Source organism: Tachypleus tridentatus, chromosome 13 (genome assembly GCF_004210375.1).
Source record: "Tachypleus tridentatus isolate NWPU-2018 chromosome 13, ASM421037v1, whole genome shotgun sequence".
Classification (NCBI taxonomy): Eukaryota; Metazoa; Arthropoda; class Merostomata; order Xiphosura; family Limulidae; genus Tachypleus; species Tachypleus tridentatus.
Window position 1 is genome coordinate 251,498,002 of NC_134837.1, and position 22,894 is coordinate 251,520,895.

A 22,894-nucleotide genomic window follows, 5' to 3' on the forward strand; every position below is an offset into this window, starting at 1 on the left:
ATTTGAAATTTTAGAGACGAAGTATAGTTTTTAACCATAACATGATAATCATTTTGCACAAAGACTAGTAACAAAACAGAGTCAATATTTTCAGAAACAAATCTTTTATAAATATAACTTCATTAAAAAAAAATTTTTTTTTATGTACAAAAGACTTGTAATCTTTACTAAAAGTCTACCAAATTTTGTGAGGGGCATATACTGCATCAAAAGTTATAGTATAAATAATTAACTCATGATATAACACTAAGCTCATCATGAAAGGGTTAACCTGTCTTTATGTTCATTATTTATCTATAAGGAGCATAATAATTTTAATCCTGCTGTATAAATACCAAAAATATTTACTTTTGTTCATCAAGAGCTTTATATGACCTAAGAAATGCCAATACCCAAACAGATCGGCATGTCTGGTTACAAGCTCATGGCTGCTGCCTTGTTTCAAACTCTCACTCAAAGTAACACTTAAGTACTAATCAAGTAACCTTTAAAGTACTAAGCCACACATTACTTGGGAAACAGGTGTTTAAATTTTAATTTAGGAACTATCGGTGAACAAATATTTGATTTCTTAACTATATGTTGATATGGTCATGTATTCTATTAATCTCATAAATTGAAATGAGTATATCCATTATTTTTAGAAGCATACTCTACAGTGTCCCAACCTTAAACAATGAGTATAATGGAGATTGGGCATACATTCCAAAAATTGAAAGTCTGATATAAATGTTTGGATTTCATTTACCATTTCTAATTCCCAAACTAAAAATAAGTTAATATTATTAGAGTTGATAAACATAACATCCAATCCCTCCACACACACATTACTTTCATATCTATGAAAGATATCTAAATAAGTACAGGTTAGTTAAATAAAGAAAATATGTTATCCCTAAATATACTTCTGATGAAATGCAGCTGATTTAGTATGTTAAACTAAGATATAAAAAAAGTATTTAATTTTTTTCCTTTTTCTGTATTAGTTTTTATGTCACTCACAACATTCAACAACATTTTAAATCTTTATTCTATAACCATATTACTGTATACTTAAATATGCAACATTTCAGGACCATCATAAAATTATTCATGCTTAGATTCCAGCATAATGATAATGGATATTGATGAAAGTTTGATGCATTTTAAAATAATTCAAATATATTTTCTTGATTACCATCAGAGTCCTGATCGCCATCTTCCTGAGAAATAGGAAACACTTCCCTTCTTCTCCTCTTCACTCCAGACCACCTTTCAGTTTTACACGTCTCTGTTTCAAAGTTCTGGTTCACAACTGTCCGAGTGACAGTGACAAGGGAGTTAGTAGTTCCTTCCAATATCTTTGAGTTTGCTGATGACTGCAGTGCTCCATCTCTGCTTTCTAAACATATTCTGTTTTCATCTTCCCTCTCATCCCGGCCACAAACAAGGTTCATTGGCTCCTGACTGGACTCTACACCTGAATCACTTATGGAATGGTTATCTGCACCTGACAAAGACTGTTCAGAGGTATCAGAAGAAGCAGATGAAGCATTTTCACCTGCATTATCAGGCTGATCTATTGGCAAGGTTTCTAATGAACAAGTACCCCACTTAGTTTGAAGATTCTTTATACTGTCATTGGGTTCCTCTAACCCATGTTTTACAAGAGAACTTTTACTGGCTTTCTGGTTTTCTAGTAAACTGTGATTATTTTCCTTCACAAATGGATTTGAGTAGGTCCATGTTCTACTCAAGTCAAGAGCTAAGTTCACCTCAGATACTGTCTGTTGCTGAAAGTCGGTACTTTCACAGTTTTGAACACTATCAAGATGTTCAATGTCTTGATCTGGAAGTCGTGAATGAACATCAGTAGACAATGAAGTTTCTTCTTTGCTGAATGACTCACCGGGATAATCAGGCACTGGGCTGTCTCTGACATTATTTCTACCTTCTTGCATGACTGCTCTTACAGCTGCAGACAGATTCACAGGGTCTGGCCACAGAGTTTCACTAGCCTCTTCTTCACAAGGCTGAAACATGCTTTCTTCTTCTGTTTCATTATATTCCTGTAAAGAGGCACTGCCAATGTCAATGTTTTGTTTGGGGGCAACTGTAATGGCTTCTGTTGATGGTGTAGGTTCATTCACTGGGATACACACTGAATCTACTGAGGTGACTGTCTGCACAGCTGCATTATGTTCCATTTCTCCACTCTGAACTCCAACACTTCTAGCTCTAGAAGACTCTTCAAGATCACTTGATTTATTCACCATACATAGTGACAATTCAGGCAAGTTTTCCTCTGCTGAAGATGAGTGAGCAGTAAACCCACCACCTAAAGAAGTCTGACTATTTAAGCTTGAACTAATATAGTTTAAGTGACTCGTTGCTGTTGTAGGTATTAACGTATTACAAGGTAACGATGATGATGGAGTACTAACAGAGGCAGATATCATATTATGACTGACCACTGGTGTGGATCCCTGATGATGAATGATGGCTCGTGGAATACCTCCTGCTGAAGAATTATCTTGAATGTTGGGACTCAAGATCACATCTGCTCCAGAAACATGTGAATTGGGTTGAATCACATTAGAAACAAAGGAACCATCAGGAAAGGCACATTGTACTGGGTTAGACTGAATCCCAAAATTAGAAGGACCCTGTACTAAAACGGATGGTTCTTGGGGAAAAGAGCTGATATTTTGAGGGTTCTGCACAAAAGCAATGGAGTGAAAAGAAGGTCCAGAAACATACTGTTGCAAAGGGATGTTCTGCATTACACTGGCTCCACCACCTGAAGGGAGCCCAATCATGCCAAATGGCTGAAGAAGATTCACTTGGTTTCCAAATCCTGAAGATAACATTTGTTGTTGTATGACTGGATTCATGCCATTGTAACTTATAACCTGTTGCTGTTGCTGCATTAACTGTCTGGATTGCTGAACTGAAGATGGAGGCAGTACAGTGAAAGTCTGGAGGACTGGAGCTTGCTGGGTTTGCTGTTGAGGTGTAATGGTAATGCTTGGAAATAACATAGAAGAGTTCTGAGTTCCACTTTGCAACATGGAGGCTACTGTTTGACTTCCCGGTTTTTTTTTCCCCTCTTTTGACTTCTTTCTATTTGGTGTATGAAAGAAATTTGGTGAATCATCACTTTGAACACAAGAAATGGAGCCATTACTGGACAAAGGAGTACTACACGTAGAGCTAGGCCGAGATACTGATTTAGAATAAAGCTCTGACCTTCCTCTACTTTCATCCTGTTGAGCTGATAGAGTAACAAAAGAAGTGGGGCTGGATAAAGGAAGTGGGGTAGTAGCTAATGCACTAGTGGACCCCCCTAATATTGAAGTAATATTTGTTGGATGTGTTGGAGTACCAATTACTGGAGAAGGCTGTTCAATTCGTAGAGGTCCAGGCAAGAAATTTTGTCCAGGAGGAATAAGAACAGTATTTTGCATAGCTGGAAGAGATAATAAATTAAAAACCTGCATCACAGGTTGTGCTGGCTGGCTTAGAACTTGCGGTACCATTCCCACAGCAGGTATAACCTGGGTCATGGATGTAGTTACTGTTGTCACGTTAGGTATAGAAAGAGGAGGCATGGAGTTATTCAATCTAAGTTGTCCTGGCACTGGCATACCATTAATGTTTTTAAGTGGTTGGTTAACTGCAGAATTGCAAGCTGAAGCACTTGGACGGTTGTAAGAAGCAGTACCAGGTAAAGAATTGTTGTCTGCTACAGTATTGGCACTGATGAGTACACCTCTGGAGACTGTAGCAACTGCATTAGTTGCCGTAACTGGCTTTACTGAAGAAACACACCCACCACTGCTCACAGTTGCAGAGATCTGTGAACAACCATTTTCTTCTGAATGAGCCAAACTTGAAAGCTCGTGTCTATCATATATAACTGTTGGTTGTTGCGTTACAGGAAGTGATCGTTCAAAAGACTGCATTGTATTTGTGTTTTTCTGATTTGTAGAAGCTGCTAAAGGAATAGCTCCAACCCTTGTGTAAGGTTGAGATGAAATCAAAGTTCCTGAATTATCATTCTGAACTGTTAAAGAAATGTTTGCACATTGTGATGGACCTTCTCCCACACCCAAAGGTATATTGTGACTTGACAGATGAGGATTTCTTACAGTGAAACTTGGTTGAGATGATCCAATTATAAAACAACCATTCTGTACAAGCTGCTGTGACTGTAGCAAGTTTGGCCTCAATCCATCAGATATTAATAGTGGTTGGGATAACTGTTGGGTTGGACCAAATGGCTGTGCTTCCCCAACAGGTGTAGGTATGGAATTTACAGCTGGTCCTCCAACTGGTACTCGTATACCATCAGGAGTCATCAGAATTTGCTGGGAATTTGACATACCTGGAAATCCTGTAGGCAGTACCATTCCATTTAGGTGTTGAGCAAACTGGGTTCTTGAGGCAGTTGGTAAAACTGTATTTGGTGTGTATTCAGTATAAACACGTTGACTGAGCTGGCTGAATACATTCTGCACTAAAATACCAGAGGATGCATTATGTTGCCATAATGGAGAACGTACAGCTCCATTTGGGCCAGGAAACTGAACAAAAGTTGATGATGTCATATTTTCAACAGAGGGAGTGCTTCCATTAGCTGTATTCTCTGTTCCGTCTGAGCTAACTGATTGGGTCTGTATCACACTGGGACGCACTTGTTGAGAGCCAATCATTCCGACTTGCTGAATGACCTGAACTGGTGATATCTGGTTAGTTTGGGGTGCAACATGAATCTTCACAACTGAAGGAGAAGCTTGGATGCTTGATGGTGTTTGAAGATTTACTGCAGCATGTAAATTAGTAGAGAAATGGTTATTATTAATGTTAGGTACCAACATACCAGGGTATGATCCATTACAGTTTGCTATCTCTGTACTTGGTCCAAAACATGAAACAGAATTTTGAAGGCCAACCTTTGGCAAAGAATTAACATCAAAGCCTTCTTCAGCTGTTACCTCACTACTATTTTGCACTCGATTTATAGCATTTACAGGAAATGATTCCAAATTCTTATTCAATAACCTGCTTGTGTTTACAGAGGAAGTCTGAGAATCCATAATTGGAAACATATTTCTTTTTTGTAATGGTAATTCTGCATCAACAGAAACAGTTAGTTTTGAACAATTTGAAGTCCAATCTGTGTTACTAACATCAAACATGTTATTTAAATTAGAAGATAGTATTCCACTACCTGTTTCTGGTATGGAAGATTGAGTAACTTGATCATTTAAATTATGAGTGGGCAAACTACTAACAACAGCATCTACAATTTCATTCTGACTACTGGAAGAGCTACACCATCTTACAGGAATGCCTTGAGGGCAAGTCAAAGACTGACCACCCTGTGAAGTGGCTAGATATTCACTACTTACACCCACAATTGGAGTACTTGCACTTCTCTTGGACACTGTCTGACTTGCTAGAGTGCCAGTAGGAGGTCGATGATGCTCGGGAGGAATTTGCCTTACATCTACATTTGGACATGGAGATCCACGATCAAAAAGCCGTACAGTGTTATTCACTTTTGAAGACTTTTTAAGTTTCTGCCGACCATTAGGACTGAAAGTACCATCTCCAACCTGAGAACTGCCAGACTGGTCTGTGGCAGAGCGACAAAAAAAGTTCGGAGCAAGTTTTTGTGTGGCTGGTGTAGAAACTTCATTATTGCTTAAACAAGAATTTAATTCTTCATGCGCTGAACCATGTTGCTGCATCACAGGTGCTCGTGGATATGAAGGACAAACTCCAGGGAGCATCATACAAGAATTTAATTGTCCACCTAAACCAATACACTGGTTAACTTGAAGCTGGGAATGAAGAACATTACCTCGTACTACTGATTGTGGTGAAGGTCCATGGAGAATTTCTGAGCTTTTAGTTGCTGGAGTCTGCAAATTTTGCTGTATTGGTAATAATGGCTGCCCTGACTGCATATGATGACCCAAGGGGAGTGAAATGGATACTTGGCCTACTCGTGATGTATCCAAAGAAGTATGTCTTTTATCACCTGATTCTGTTCTCTGAGAGAAGCTTTGTACATTTGACATATTTAAGTGAACTCCACAGGGACCTAAATGTGAAATGCTGCTGAAGGTAGAAGGTGCAGTGGAACAAGATGTTGCTGTTGTGCACACAAAAAGTTCATTACTGGTTTTACTCTGTGGATACTGACTGTTATTTGGGCAAACTCTCATGCTGTTATTATGAACAGGAGCATCAACCAGAAGTAATTCTTGTGGTGTGCAGAACCTTTGAAAGTTACTTCTATCTTCACTGGGTAACAGTGTTGGCAGCATGTTACCTGCTTGACTGCTAACAGGACTATTGCTATATGATGATAAAGAACAGTGGTTCTTTTCAACAGCAACTGAACTAAGAATCAGATTATTATTTTTACTTTCTTTCCTTAAACCCATTTTATCTCTTTGTGCCAACAACTCAGAAACAAGGACTCCATCAAAAGGACTTTTGTTTTTCGTTCTCATTTTTTTCTTCTTACAAGAGGATGAATCTGTAGAAAATAAAAATTTCTACTTTAATACTTATGATATGCTAGTCTTTAACCTGTTAACTGTTAAGCAATTACTTTATGAAACATTAAAAGCATCATGTCTCAAAACAATATTCTTATATTTCAAAGAGGGCAGGAAAATAAGAAAATTATTTATGTTCAAGTGGGCACAAGGTAAATTTATTTCTTCAAAATAAGGACTGCCAAAAGAAAAACTGTGATTCCACAAGAGGATAACAGTAATACAGTTACAGTATGTTAAAAAATATAAATTAGATAAAACTTGTTCATGTTCTATAACAAAAAAACTAGGTATATTTTTTCTAGGTATCTAACCATAATATGTAAATTCTTAGCTTCACAATATTCCAAGTGTTTTGTGATCGAATTTCAAACAACTCCATATAAATTTGTTTCATATCTAACTTGCATATTAAATATACCAATCTACTACATAGCATTAAAATATCTGACATTCTTAACAGTGCATATGACTAAATGTCACAAAGTTGTCAATTTTAAGATAACGCCATGAATTACATACCTGTTGTAAGCATAGTGCATCTATAGTTTTATATTGTTTTTTATGAAATACATTTGAAATATAAATATCAAACTAAAGAAACAATATCTTTCTTAAATACATGTAACTGTTTTTTTTGCAAGTATTAGAGACTCACCTTTCTTTTTTATTGCTGTCACTGAGCTACACGAATGTACTGACTGAGAAGAAAGTTTCAAAGGTGATGAAGATGGGTTAAGGCTTGTGCTATTTTGAAATGTTGCCATGGCCACAGTTTTCCGTTTATGAATACATAACTTACTAGCATCATTCCAACAAGAGTCTGTAAGAGCCCAAGCTTTTGACTGTACAGCTGGATTGAAGTTAAAGACCTTACTTGGAACAACAGGACACTCTAGTCCACACTTACAAGTTCCTTCTGTTTGCAGGTACATAACAACATCAGATAAAGAAGTCAAATGACACTCACTGGGGCTGAAAGAAATAAAAAAGTATTACAAAATTTCATTACAAACTTATGCCACCACCACCCTGAAAAAAAAGAAGTTATTAATAGTTTATAAACATTTTGTTTTCCATAGTCAGGTGTAAAATGGAATACAAGGTATTTTACCCCTTACTCTACTAAAACAGATATGCATATCATATGAGTCTTTAAGAGATTCATTAAAAATTTGACTTAAAACACTAAATGGCAATATATGAGTAAGACGTTTCTGGAAATTCTTTTTTAAAGAAAATGCCTGATAAATCCACAAAAAGTACATTGTAAGTGAATTATGTTATTAATAAATATTTTAACTTGTATCTGTACAAAATAACTGCAAATCATTAACTTGGTGAGAAGATGTGAAAAATGTGATTTGATGTGATGTACAAGTTATTTTTACACATACAAATTTCCTGTATTTGTACATGTACAAAATAACTGCAAGTGTAGAACTGCTGTTTAATTTTCCACATAAACAATAACAATACTTGAAAAAAAAGCCTACTTATAACAAACATACATACTCATTATAAGCAAGTAAAAGCACAGATTCATATAAAAATATCTATATTTAGCCAATCATACCAAAACTACATTTAATTTGAATAAAATAACTAAAGAAATGTTTTGCTAATTATTTAACCAACTGAACTTTGAATATCCTAAGGTATGTATTAAAAGACTTTATTAATTTTGAACTTGTTTCTAGATCCAACTATATAACAGAAAAGCAGTTAGGATTATTAGATTTCAAAATAAAAAAGCCAACATATATCAAACTCTATAAACTAAAATTTCTCTTTCAGTTTTCATCACTATATTAAAAAAAAAAGCTATAATAATTTTTAAGGTTATTTCTTTAAAAATTATGAAATACTATGATTTGCATTAGAAAATCTCCTTAATTGTTTGCACTGAAAACAAGTGACAAAATCCTGAGAAACCCAAGTTTATTTCTCTTTAATAATAGCTAATTACTCACGTGAGAAAAAATTAACATTTTCTGTACCTCAAAATATACTTTAGATAGATACTTACCACTCCACATAAAAAAATAGTTCATGCTTTAACACATTTTTCAAAAACCTGTAATATACACCAAAAGTTTGAATGTGTCTATATGCAGTAACGGAATAGTACAACCAACAGTAGATTATACCTCTTCACCAATAAGAGATTGACACATCCTCTTTACACAGTACTTGCCTCAAACATTTTGTGCATGTTAAAATCATTTGCATAAAATCCCCTCACCTGCTAGACCATTAAAATTTGAGATAAGAAAGTATTACTCATGAAGAAAAACTCCCCACTCAGTGGGCTCCTGTGTCTCCTTGTTTTTTGTATATTTTTTTATTTATTTTGGGGAGTGAGGGTTATTGCCTCTGGGACAACTGAAGAATGACAATTGGAAGAATAAGAACAACAACCACAGAGATTGATGAGACCAGTGTGATAAAGGTAATGTAACACAAAAATGTCAGGAGATGTCAACAGTCAGAGGCACAACAAGCCATGAGAAGGTAAATGTAATTGAATAAGATATTAAAAATACAAAAAGTGTCATCCCTTATGGAGGAAAGATAAGTAGGGTTAAAGTGTTAAAAAAAAAAGAGAAATTCCATAGCAATAAGATGATGTTGACCATCTCTACAGAGAACTATGCAAGAAAAGTAACACTGTATTGCCTACACAGAACAAAAGAGATGATTAGGGTCTGAATGATTCTACAGAAAAGATATAGAAGGGAGGGTGGTCAATGAAAGCATACAATTAACCAAGCACCCAGCCCTAGTTCTGAAAAGGAAGGAAGAGTGCAGAAATAAAAGAAAAGAGGATGGTCAGGGAAAAAAAAAGACAGAAGGTTGCTGACAAAGTTGCACTTGAAAAACCAAATAAAAAAACTAAGTTGAAGAAAAGTCACACGACCTGTAAAATGAGAATGGCAGATGGACCAATAACAAACCTTCAACTTGAACTGTTAAACATGAGGGCAGATGACCAAGAAGAGTGTGCAAGAAAAACAGACTTTATGAGAGAAATATGTCCATTTTTTCAAAGGACCAGACAAAAGTAATGTGAGAAGATGACTGATTGATTGTTTGAATTAAGCACAGAGCTATATAATGAGCTACTACTGCTGATGACTGAAAATCTATAATGAGCTACACTGCTGGCCAAAATCTTAAGGTCAATAAAAAAAAAACATGCATTTTGCGTTGTTAGACTCGACCACTTATATGAGTAGAACTTCGAAAGATGAAAATAAGAAAAGGGAAAATAAAAATGAAAAACTTTTTTAGCATTTAATAGGAAAAATGTGAACACTATGAAATTAGCCTAAATACTAGCTGGTCAAAAGTTTAAGACCACGCTGAAACAAAGCGTTATTCGGTAAACACATAATGAAATTTAGTCATTTGTGTACAAGCATTAGCGTTGTCAACATCTCCCACTGACATCTCCTGTGTTACATTGGGTAAAACTATAGGAAAGGCTAAAATGTTGACAGAGTTTAAACGTGGCAAATTTGTCGAGCTGCAAAAGCAAGGCCTCTCTCAACATGCCATAGCTGGTGAGATTTGGCACAGTAAAACTACTGTTGCAAATTTCTTAAAAGACCCTGAGGGGTATGGAACAAGAATTTCAAGTGGTCGGTCCAAGAAAATTTTGCCAGCATTGAGCAGGAGGATACAATGGGTTGTCTGGCAAGACACCAGCCGATCATCAAACCAGATTAAGACCCTTATGAATGCAGAATGCAGCTTAAGAACAATAAGATGGCATCCACAAGAGAAAGGCTTTAAAATCTATAAACATCTTCAAAGGCCACGCCTTCTTCCACACCACAAAACAGCTTGGTTAAACTTTGCTGAGAAGCATCAGACATGGGGCATAGAAAAGTGATGAGAAAAAATTTAACCTGAATGGTCCAGATGGTTTCCAACATTACTGGCACGATAAGGATATCCCACAGGAGACATTTTCTACACAACACAATGAAAGAGGTTCAATCATGATCTGGAGTGCTTTCTCCTTCCATGGAACAGGTTATACAGGGGCGTCAAAAACCAGTTGGCTATATTGGCATGTTGGAGAGACCATCCTTATTAACTGAAGGCTCTTGCTTGTGTGGAAAAGACTAAATCTTTCAGCAGGACAACACTGCAATCCACAATGCCTGCAGAACAAAGGGCTTTTTCATGGTAAATAACATGATTCCTTTGGACCATGCAATGTGTTTGCTTGAACTGAAACCCGTTGAAAATGTTTGGGAGTGGATGGCAAGGGAAGTCTATAGAAATGGACGACAATTCAAAACAGTGCATGATCATCGTGAAGCCATCTACATCGCTTGGAATAACATTCCAGCCAACCTTCTGCAAAAGCTTATATTGACCATGCCAAAGCAAATGTTTGAAGTTATTCGTAATGACGGCCGTGCAACTCACTACTGAGTCCTCTTGTTAGGGATTTCCTACCCTGTTTAGGACTTCTTTTTGGTATGGTCTTAAACCTTTGACCAGTTAGTATTTAGGCTAATTTCATAGTGTTCATATTTTCCCTATTAAATGCTAAAAAGGTATTTTTATCTTTTCTTATTTTCATCTTTCAAAGCTCTACTCAAAATGCATATTTTTTCTTTATGTTCATTGGCCTTAAGATTTTAGCCAGCAGTGAATCTGTGTTCTGCCCACCATAAGTATCGAAAGCCACCATCCAAAAATAAAGATAAAAGATGGAATGAGCTGATAAACTCATCCAAAAATGCAATAACCTCAGCAAAAACTACAAAAGCAGGAGAATATGGTCCTAGGTCAAAGACAAAGAAGGTAACAGAGAACAAACATAATGCACAGTAGTGGTAACACTGTTAACTATCAAAAGTGCCTTCAGTCATTTCTGAAGTGTTAGAAAAGTATTCCTATTGAGAAGGGTCTAGACCTTGAGAGGTTTCAGTACCATGGATACAAGAATTCTTAACCTAAATAATCCATGAAATTGTTTTTTCTTTAATATTCCATTGAAATAAAGAAAAAATTGAGAAAGATAAAAATTTGCATTTTAAAATTCAGAAGTCAAAATATTCTATTATTTATTTATTTTTTTCAGAGGACAAAACAAAATGTATGAACAAAGAATGAAATTTTGGTCTATACAGGGTGCACTGTTCATTCAAGGAGGATGTGTTCTCCTTCTATTCACAGAAAGAGAGAGAGTTTAATACTGGTTGCATTACAGACTAGTGCAGTTTGCACTATTAGATGTAGGGGTGAGAATTCATTCATATGCATGAATCATACACAAACTTTTCAGCAGTGATTCTGATACACTAATTATTTCTTCTGTGAAGAAATGACTAATGCAGTCAAAATTATATTTCATGATATGAAATGTAGAGAAAAAAGAATAATGTAAATTAGAAGAACAGAACTTCCACTACAATACAAGTCATATACAGTTAACATAAAATTCAAAAACAATATTAAAATAAAACTCCAACCTTGGAGAAAGTTTACTTTCTTAAAGTTATCTTAGAACAGGGGTTCCCAACCAACTGGGGGGTCGCGAAGCCTTGGCAGGGGAGTTGCGAAGCCTTGACAGGGGAATCACGTAGCCTTGTTAGAAGTAGCTTGGGATAACATTTTCATGTCGCGAGTGCCAAAAGGTTGGGAACCCCTGTCTTAGAAAGTTCTTTAATAAATGATGTTAGTGGTTTATTTATATAACAGAAAGGTAAAGACACAGAAATTTAAATAAATTTATATTTATTCTTTCTTTATATTTAAAGCAAATTATCTTATGATGGAAAAGATGTACTTATATTTTAATTATTATTAAAATCATGAAAGGAAATATAAAGAATTTCAAAGAGTATAATAGTTCCTTAAGAACAATTACTTATCAAATGATAAATATATTTAATACATACAACAGAAGTTACTATAAGCATTCAAGTAGATGTACATTTTTGGTATATATATACACACACTTTATGTGTCTGTCTGTTTCAGATTTTTGTAAAAGTGAGTGAGTGAGTGATTTAGTGTTTTATGGCACAAAGCAGCGAGGCTATCTGCGCCAGACAATCGGTAAAAATGTAAAAAAAAATAAATAAATAAATGTAGTAATAGACATAAATGGAAATGAAGGTAAAACAAAAAAGTATAAAACCAATGTTGACACCTAGTCTACAATGTTAAGATAGAAGGCAGAGTATAAGAAGTTGTAAGGTATGTACTCTAGCAAAAAGGTAATGATCATAACCTGCCAGGAAGACTAACAGGTAAGTTCAAGAACCACCATCAGTCACCTGAAGTTGGTATTTCCAGTCCTGGTTCTGGGTTATGTGTCATAGCAACCAGTATCAAAATGTAAAAGAATAGAAGTTTTAAAAGATACATAGCAAAATTGTAACAATGAGTAGCCAAATGTCCAGCAAAAAATAAAAGACAAGTAAATGGAATAAAATTTGTAAAAGTAATTGAAGATAAAAGCAAAACGGCAATTAAAACAGAAAATGGCGTAAAAACCAATACTGACATCCAGTCAACAAAGTTGTAAAGAACTACCTGTAGCAGAATGGTAATGATCATAATCTGCCAGGAAGACTAACAGGTAAGTATAAAAATCACCGTCAGTCACCTGAAGTTGGTCTTTCCAGTCCTGGTTCTGGGTTATGAGTCAATATGGCCAGTACTAAAAAGTTAAGTAGTAAAAGTGTGAAATAATATGCAGCAAAAGTATAATAACAACTCGCCAGGACGACTAACGAGTAGTTCAAACGGATAGTTCAAACAGTAGCGTTAGTCACCTGAAGTTGGCCTTTCCAGTCCTGGTGTCAAGTTATTTAATGTTCTGGCCATTGTCCAATGTCAAATTGAAGGAAAGAGATTAAAACTGTAAAAAAGGAACCACAATTAAAAAGGTGTAATGAATAAATATGCAACACTTAAATAAGATTAAAAAGATTAATGGCCATTAAAAAATTAAAAACATTATCAAGGTGGACAGAGTCACCATCACCAATAACTCTGTCCAATGTCACAGACTGACCCTGGGAAAAAATATGTTTAAAATATTGCCGTCGTTGAGAATTGTAACGATGGCAAGAAAGTAAAACGTGGCTGATAGTGATTTGAGTGTTACACAAACTATACATTGGTGCATCAGTTCCAGATAAAAGAAAATGATGAGTTAAAAAACTGTGACCAATGCGTAGCCTAGTGAGAACAACTTCCTCCTTACGAACTTTACGGAAGCTAGATGGCCAAAGTACAATTTTGGGTTTGATTTGAAAAAGTTTGTTGTCACGTTGCTCACTCCAAGTGGACTGCCAGCTGGCACGGAGCCGAGCCTTGAAGACAACACCATAGTCCATGTATGGAATAGGCATAGGAGTGATGGTGCTGAAGCAGACATATTTAGCTGCCATGTCTGCAAGCTCGTTCCCTTGAATACCAACATGGCCTGGTATCCAGAAAAACTGGATTGAAGTAGCTGCTAATGAGAAATGGGCCAGTTGGTTTCGAATATCAGTGAGAATAGGATGTGAGCTAATGTGTAGCGATTCCAAGGCAAGTATAGAACTAAGCAAATTAGTATAAATAGTGCAGTTGGAGTACTGCTCAGCTGCAATATGATCCAGGGCAAGAGATATGGCATACAGTTCAGCAGTGAACACAGAAGCTGTAGAAGGGATTCTCCGCGCAACTACTGACCCATAGCAAACCATAGCAGAGCCCACTGAATTACCTGATTTGGAACCATCTGTATAAATGGGAACTGAATGATTGTTTGAAAGATATTCATTGAATAAAAGACGGTACTTCCAATCTGGAGTATCTGCCTTTTTTAGGTGACTGAAAGAAAGGTCACATTTGGGGGCTGTAATAAGACATGGTGGGATGGGCCAACCTGTGGAATCTGCAATGTTATCCAAGGACAGACCCAATTCATCCAATTGCGCCCGGATGCAAAGGCCAAATGCAGCAATGACAGATCGTCTGTTCTGAAAAAGTACTGCCCACCGAGGAAGGAAAACACATTTCCAGGTGGGATGCTTTGGTAAGGAATGAAGTTTCGAAGTATATTGTAAAGATAGTTGCAAACGGCGAAGGTGTAGAGAAGGTTCATGAGATTCAATGTATATACTTTGAACTGGAGAGGTACGGAAAGCCCCAGTGCAGAGTTGAAGTCCTTGGTGATGAATGGGTTCAGCATCTTTAAGGCCAAGGGTTTGGCAGAGCCATAGACCATTGATCCATAATCGAGTTTCGATCTAATAAGAGCACAATATACCTTTAACATTGAACAGCAATCTGCCCCCCCAACTGGTAGAAGAGAGAACACGGAGAATGTTCAGTGCTCTTGTGCATTTGACACGAAGCTGCTTTAAGTGTGGTATAAAGGTCAGTTTACGATCAAAGATAAGCCCCAAGAACTTGGTCTCCGGGACCACTGGCAGCAAAACTTCACCGATATGAAGTTCAGGATCAGGGTGAATACCCCGTCGACAGCAAAAGTGCATGCATACAGTTTTGGAGAGAGAGAAATTAAAGCCGTTCGCCAGAGTCCACTTCCGTACACAATTGAGGGCGGTTTGTAGTTGCCGCTCAATATATCTCATGTTTGACGACTGACATGAGATGTGAAAGTCGTCGACATACATCCCATTCACAACAGTGAGAGGGAGTTGTTCAGTGATGGCATTTATCTTTATACTGAAGAGTGTAACACTCAATACACAGCCTTGAGGGACTCCAAGTTCCTGTACAAAAGAACAGGAAAGTGTCGAACCCACACGAACTTGGAATCTCCTGTCCATTAAAAATTTTTAATAAACATGGGTAGATGGCCACGTAACCCATATGTATGGAGGTCTCGCAAAATGCCATACCTCCATGTTGTGTCGTAAGCCTTCTCTATGTCAAAGAATATTGATACAAGATGTTGGCGGTTAAGAAATGCTTCTCTGATAGATGTTTCAAGACGAATTAGGTGGTCTGTGGTGGAGTGCTGTCGACGGAACCCACAACCTGGGTGGGCGAGAGGAGGTTGTTTGATTCAAGGAACCAAACAAGACGAGCATTAACCCTCCTTTCTGATGTTTTACAGAGACGGCTCGTCAAAGCAATTAGACAGTAGTTTGAAGGAATCTTGGGATCTTTCCCTGGCTTAGAGAAGGGTAAAATAATAGCCTGGCACCAGGCATCAGGAAAAACATTCTCCTGCCAGATCCGGTTGAAAACAATCAGAAGGACATCAAGAGAAGCAGAAGATAGATGGTGCAGCATGTCATAATGAATATTATCAGGTCCAACAGACGTACTGGCAGACCGATGAAGGGACATTTTTAGTTCTACCAGGGTAAAGGGACAATTATAGTCAAAGAAACAGTCAGTTCGAAAGGAAAGAGGTGATCGCTCTGCCCGAGTCTTGATGGCCAGGAAGGTGGAGGAACAAGCAGAAGTGCTAGATACCCGCAAAAGCTTTCACCTAGAGTGTTAGCGATGTTCAACATCAGTCACCTCCTGACCATCAGAGAGTAAGATCGAGAGGGGATAGAATTGTAGTGTCCATTAACCTTTCGAATCCTGTCCCATATGATCTTGGAACTGGTGGTAGAAGATATGCTGGTTGTGAATTTAATCCAAGATTCCTTCTGGCTTTGACGCCTTACCCACCTAGCATGTGCACGGGCCCGCTGGAAAGCAACCCGGTTTGAAAGTGTGGGATATCTATGAAAAGTATCCCAGTCCCGCTTTTGAACCTTCCGTGCTAAGTGGCAAGCAGGATTCCACCACGGACGAGGATATCGTGAAAAACGTGTCGAGGTTTGAGGAATACACTGAGCAGCTGCATGTGTAATACAGTCAGTTACCGCTGGTACACAGTCGTCTATTGATGGCTGATTTACGATGGCAGGATCAAGTTCTGCGAGAGCAGTGAAAGTGGACCAGTCTGCCTGATCCAGCTTCCACCGGGCACGCGGGTAGGGTGGCATCGAGCACGACCAGTCTCTCTCAAAAGGATCAGAAAATGATCACTGCCTTGTGGATTACTGTCAACCCTCCATGAAAAATGGGAGAATAATGAAGGGGAGCAAACTGAGAGATCAATAGTGGTAAAAGACTGACTAGGTGCATGAAAGTAAGTGGAAGAACCAGTATTGAAAAGAGAAAGATTGTGATCAGAGAGCATCTGCTCTACAGATCGGCCCCTCCCATCAATAATAGCACTTCCCCAGAGGGGATGATGTCCATTAAAATCCCCTAGGATTAGAAATGGAGATGGCAATTGTTCAACGAGAGCATCAAGATCTATTTTGATCATATGTCTCTCCAGGGGACAGGTACAGAGAACAAACAGTGATGGTATGACCCAAGGAAACACGGATGGCTACAGCCTCCAAGGGTGTGTTGAGTGACAAAGACAGGGTGGGCACGTGTTGATCAACCAACAGTGCCACCCCTCCATGTACTCGACCATCACACAACCTGTCATTTCTGTACAGAGAAAACTGCCGAATGGAGACAGTATCAGCAGTTTTGAGAAATGTTTCTTGTAAAGAAAGACAAACAGGATGGTCGGAAGCAATCAGCGTTTTGATATCATTTAGATTAGAACGTAAACCTCGACAGTTCCATTGTATCAAGGTGGCCATTTTTAAGAACAGGTAGGTGAAGTGGCTGGAGAACCCTTCGGTTTACGACCACGTCTTTTTTCTTTACTGTCTTTAGTTGGAGGAGGTCTATCAACCTCCATGGATCCTGCTCTGGGTCGGGTGGCAGGTTTTTGTTATTGGAAGGGGAATCCAGTGACTGAGGATGCGAACGAATAATTGTTTTGTCTCTTGTGGTGGGAGAAAAAGATGTATCAGAAGAAATGCCTGTGTTTGAAACTAAAGGACATGGATCTTGAGGTTTGTTGGAAGGTATGGGAGGAACAGAGATGAATGTGGAAGTCGATTCATCAACCTTTTTAACCACGGAGGTCAAAAGGCTTTTCATTTGTTTTGAAAACGATTCTCTTGGAGGCACAGAGAGATCTGTCTGCACTCCCACTGTAGTTGTGGAATGAAGTGCAGCAGCATATGTCCGAGATGGAGTTGTGGACAGCAATTTCCAAGCCTCAGGATAACTAATGTTATGTGTCGTTTTCAAACGCTGCACCTCTTTTTCCTCCAACCATTTTGGGCAAGAATGAAAGTAAGAGGGGTGAGAACCATTGCAGTTTACGCAATGTGGGTTCATGTCACAGTCATAAGCATTGTGGTCCTTGCCTCCACAACGAGCACATGTCAGGGAACCACGACAAGATGTCTTTGAGTGGCCGAATCTCTGACATTGGAAACATCAAGAGGGTTTGGTATGTATGGCTGAACCCTGAAAATGAGATAACCTGCCTTGATGGTGGCAGGTGCACGTGGTGAAGTAAATGTTAAACGAGATATTTGTTGGCAGTGTAACTCCATCTTTGCAGTGGAGATGCCTCACTGCAGAAACTCCTTGAGTGGAGAGACCAGCGAGAATCTCTGACTGGGAACGTTCTTCAAATCACTTTCAACAATAACTCCTCATGAAGAATTCAAGGTAGCATGGGGTGTAACCTCAATAGGTATATCCCCAATTGCCTTTGAATTCAAGAGGAGTTCACTGTGTTGGGATGTGGATGTTTCAACCAATACGTCACCAGATCGAAGTTTCTTTACTGATTTTGGACAACCAGCAAGTCCCTCTAGTCCCTTTTGAATAAAAAAAGGGGACATTTGCCCTAAAGGTTTTTCCGAAGAGAATGTAATATAAGAAAATGAGGTACATGTGTTACTGATGTTGAAGATTGAGTATTCAAGACGTGGTCGCTACCCATTGACTGTTTTTTACAATTTTATTTAAATTTTTTAGAAGATCCATAGGAAAAAGAAAAAATTTTCGGTACCCACTGACCCCACCCACCATGGAGCCCTACAAGGGGACGCACTACAAAGTCACGCAAGGACAATGCAGCAACGCCAGGGTTTCGTGAGCACTATACCCAAACACCAGCATCAGGCACAATGTCCACAACACCCGTTGAGAACTTCCAACACTGGTACTCGGTTGACTCTAGCCCAAGTGGACCAGCCGATTGACCCCAATGGGGGCCACCCAAAGGCTGCCCGTCTACAGGAATTCGATGCCAAAGTGGTGTGTTAGGGTTGGACCCCTCAACCACCAGGATCCTCTCCTCCCCTTCACGGGTCGCCACGCATGGCAAACACGTGGGTGGATGTTTAGATCCCAGAGAAGGTAACCAGATAGAACAGAACCTTCCCTGGGAGGTCCCCTCACCACGTACAGGAATCCACACCGAGGGGGATATTTGTAAAAAGCCATATAAGATCTATCTGTGATAATTGTTCCGAATTTTTAACTCGATTTATGATCCTGAATGATAACCACTGGGCTATGTTCTACCCATTCATATGTCAAAATATTGGAATTCATATATTGTTCTAGAAGTAATACTTATTACTGTACAGTCAAAATTTAGTTAAAGAAAAAAGCTTGATATAAAGAGTACCATTTAATTGATACATTTATATTTAATGAGGATATCATGAATTTTACATTAAAAGTGAAAAATTATTTTCAATTCGAGTGTGTGTGCAATCCTATGTATTATTAATTTTCTGCATTATACAAAATTACATATAATACTCATTTATTTAGTTTAAGGACAATTTTATCAATGTAATTATTCCAATTTAATGATACCTTACCTAACATATACTACTTTTCCATCACAGGTTAATCTTTTCCATCCAAATGGTACAGTTACACTTTCTGGAAGTGCATGGCTCCCCTGATACATCATAGTTGATGAAAGAACTAAATTCTTTCCCTGATTCCCAACTAGATGTGTTAGAGTATCTTGTATACAAGATCTTCCTTCAACAGTTACTGCTGGTTGAGGATGCTGCAACAAAGCAACAGAAGTACCAGAGTTACGACCATCAGATTCAACATACGACCCCCCACTGTCCACCGGTGTCCATGAAGGACAAACAGGTACGTACGACTCAAAGGACGAAGACAAGTTATTATCTTGGACTGGCTGAAATCCTGTAGCTGATGACAATGATAGAAAAGATGGTGTACATGGCTGAGCAAAAAAACTCAGCCGTGGATTAGGTTGGTTTGCCTTTGACCCCAGAGTTGGTAATGTGTGAATAACTCCTAATGGTGAATTATTTACCACCCCACCGGCAGGAAAGATCCCAGGACCACTTGAAAAAATGGTCTGTGGTGGCACCAAGGTGTTACTTTTGATCACATGGTGGTTGAATTCTGACATGTTATTCTTCAATGTTCAAAACAAAACAAGGTAGAGAAGTATTCCACCACACATTGTAGGGTCAAACAAATTTCTTGAAACCTTCAATCTATCACATTTTCTCATGCAAGTTGTCCTTTTATTTCTAAACTTTGAACAAAGAGATTATCATTGTCTTCAAAATTACTTCTTTTAGTGTTCATCCCAGCAAATGACATCTTTCACTGCAAAAAAATAAAAATAAAAAATTGTAATAATTTGCAGTAAAAAAAATTCAAATCTAGAATTTAATTTTCACATGTTACTGAGGTAACAAGAACCAAGATAAGAAATTAATGGCACATAAAATTTCTTAAATTCAAATTAAATGTTTAGCAAAGAGAAACAGCCAGTACGAATATACTTAATAATCAAAACACAGAATCCAAATATAGTAAAAATACTACATATGTTTACACTTACAACTTTATACAGAAATTATATATTAAAACACATTCACAAGTAAGCAAGCTTTACATGAGACTTAAATAAGGACTTCTACACATCAATAAAAATTTATTGCTTAAAACATTTCAAGCAAAGCTTTGATATCCACTAGAGATTTTGAAATTACTATGATATGAATCATTACAGACAAGTAACCATCTGCTGCTACTCTTCAAAGTTCCTATAAATTAATCACAGTGCATAAATAATCCTTAAAAAACATTAAAGTGTTATCATTCCCACAAAATGAATCACAACATGAAAATATTATCAACAATTCAAAAAAACAGTTTTATTATGTGTTTTAACATATACAGCCCTAGACTTTGACACGCCATTCTAAAAACTTTGTTAGAAACTTTTCTCCCTAATACCAAAAAAACTAGATCACACTGTATCATAGAAATTTGTTGACAAGATGATTTCAGGATACTTGTACCAAATTACATGTAAAAACTAAGGTAATTTTCACATTGTAGAAACCTGCTGATATACATCTACAAGATTAGAAAAATATTTACAAACCTCTTCCTTTGTGTTTGAGTACATGATTCAAAATAAACATTTTTGTTTTATCAGTTGTCAAAATTATTGACAGAGAAAAAATAATATACACAAATAGTTAAAGATGCTCTCTTTATCAAAACACCAAAACCTAGCATTAACCTGTATTCAAATGTAAAATTATATGTACTTTAATTTTTCCTTATTTAACAGTTGTGTTTGAATTGCATTCATTTTATTGTCTAGAGATGTGGTACTGCTGTTAATACTACAACCTTACGGTTTAATTCTGTTGTTCAAATATATCATCTTGACAATATTAGGTAAACACGGAAAAACAATGTTTTTTAATAAGATAAACAATGTGATTTTTACAATTTTTTTGTTTAATCCATAATAAAACTAATTTTCATATTACAAGTTCTATTCTAATTTAACAACTTCACATACTGGTATGTTTTATATAACACAATGACCAACATCAAAAATAATTACAGAAACTAAGCTAGCAGCATTAAAGGAACAGCACACATATCACAAAATCAATTAGAAATTACACATAATGACACATAAAACCAGAAATTATGTCAAAAGATGAACTGTTGAATGATTGCTAATCCAAACATTACCAACATTTAATACCTCTGAAGGTCACGTTATCTGAACTCCTAACTTCTTGTACCCTTAACCAACTTGAACCATCTGGTATAAAATAACACTATGTAACACAAATTTTGTTCATGGATAGTATGTGTTATTTCTTCATTGCTTATGTTGTAAAAGTACAGAAAATGGACATTATTCCCTCCAAACTTTGCTTTTGTGACCTGGATAATGAAATTTAGAAATTAACCTATTTTCTATGTAAAAACTGGCAAATTTGTACATTTTATTTACATAAGGTCTGAATAAAACAACATATGAATCAAGATTTATATGTATTAATACTAAAGTTGAACAAAAATGTTTAGAAATGAGTAGTTATTCGAGATTTGTGACTGTAATGTAAATCACTTTCACATATCAGCCCCCAAATATAATCTCCCATCATGTTTTCGTTATATACTCCCAGGTCACAAAAGCAAAGTTTGAAGAGAAAGTTAAGTCTTTTCCATTTACTTTAGGCATAAGCAATTGGGAAATAACACTTTCTGCCCAGGAACAAGAAAAAAGTAAAAATTTTGTTATATAGTTTAATCAGTGCATTTCTTTCATAAGCAAATCTTGGATTGATAAGAAAATGTAAAAGTGTCAAAATTTGTTTCAAAACAAACTATTGCTTTGTAATAGTGGATCTTGATTCTACATGATTATTCTCACTGAAAGTAGTACACAATTATACCAGAACTTCACAATGTTTATACCACCTACATCAAATTGCCATAGTAGAAAGAAATTTAAGAAAAAAGGTTGACAAAAACTTGACGGTTCAGAACTGATTTAACTTTGATTGAACTTAGCAGAGAAATTCAGGGTGAGTTTAAATGAATAAACAACTAGACAATCTGTGTAAGTTTCACCAGCTTTTATACTTTATGGTCTCACTAAAGATAAAGTGTACATGTCACAACCTTTTACAGAATTAAATTCAAATTTTAATTTACTTTATTATGAATATATATCAATAAACTTGACATTAAAACATAGTTAATAAACCAAAGTTTGGTACAAGTGTTGAGTTTTTAACTTTATAAAGAAATATTTCTAAAAACCTCAGTCTCCTACAGAATGAGAATAGTGACTTGTTTTCCAGATATTCTCCTTTCTCCAATTTATTTGGCACCTCTCTCTAAGTACAGAGTTTAATGTCAATTACTCATTACAATACAAACTATCTGATGTACCCATTCAATGTACAAGGAAGACAAGAACTCATTTACATGTCTTTCAGCATCAATTTGTCTTTTTCTCCTTGTTTATTCAGGAACTTAATTTGACCATTTCAGTTGCTTTCCCCTTTCTTTGGTTATCCTAATTTTTGCTAAGCTCTCTTGAATTTGTTGTGCCATCCATCTACTTCTCTTTATATTGCTGAGAAATT

The 22,894-nt window shown here is 36.8% G+C and overlaps 1 protein-coding gene across 4 annotated transcripts in view; it reads right to left on the reverse strand.

Moving 5' to 3' along the window:
• Window positions 1–22,894, reverse strand: part of LOC143240056 (uncharacterized) — a 65,088-nt gene that overhangs the window by 27,591 nt on the left and 14,603 nt on the right. For all 4 annotated transcript variants that reach the window (XM_076481882.1, XM_076481883.1, XM_076481880.1 and 1 more), the window contains exons 2-4: window positions 19,310–20,087; window positions 7,213–7,529; window positions 1,178–6,532 (exon numbers count right to left, since the gene is read on the reverse strand). In XM_076481882.1, the coding sequence (XP_076337997.1) occupies window positions 1,178–6,532; window positions 7,213–7,529; window positions 19,310–19,884 (6,247 nt within the window). In that variant the 5' untranslated portion in view covers window positions 19,885–20,087. The remainder of the gene's footprint in view (window positions 1–1,177; window positions 6,533–7,212; window positions 7,530–19,309; window positions 20,088–22,894) is intronic.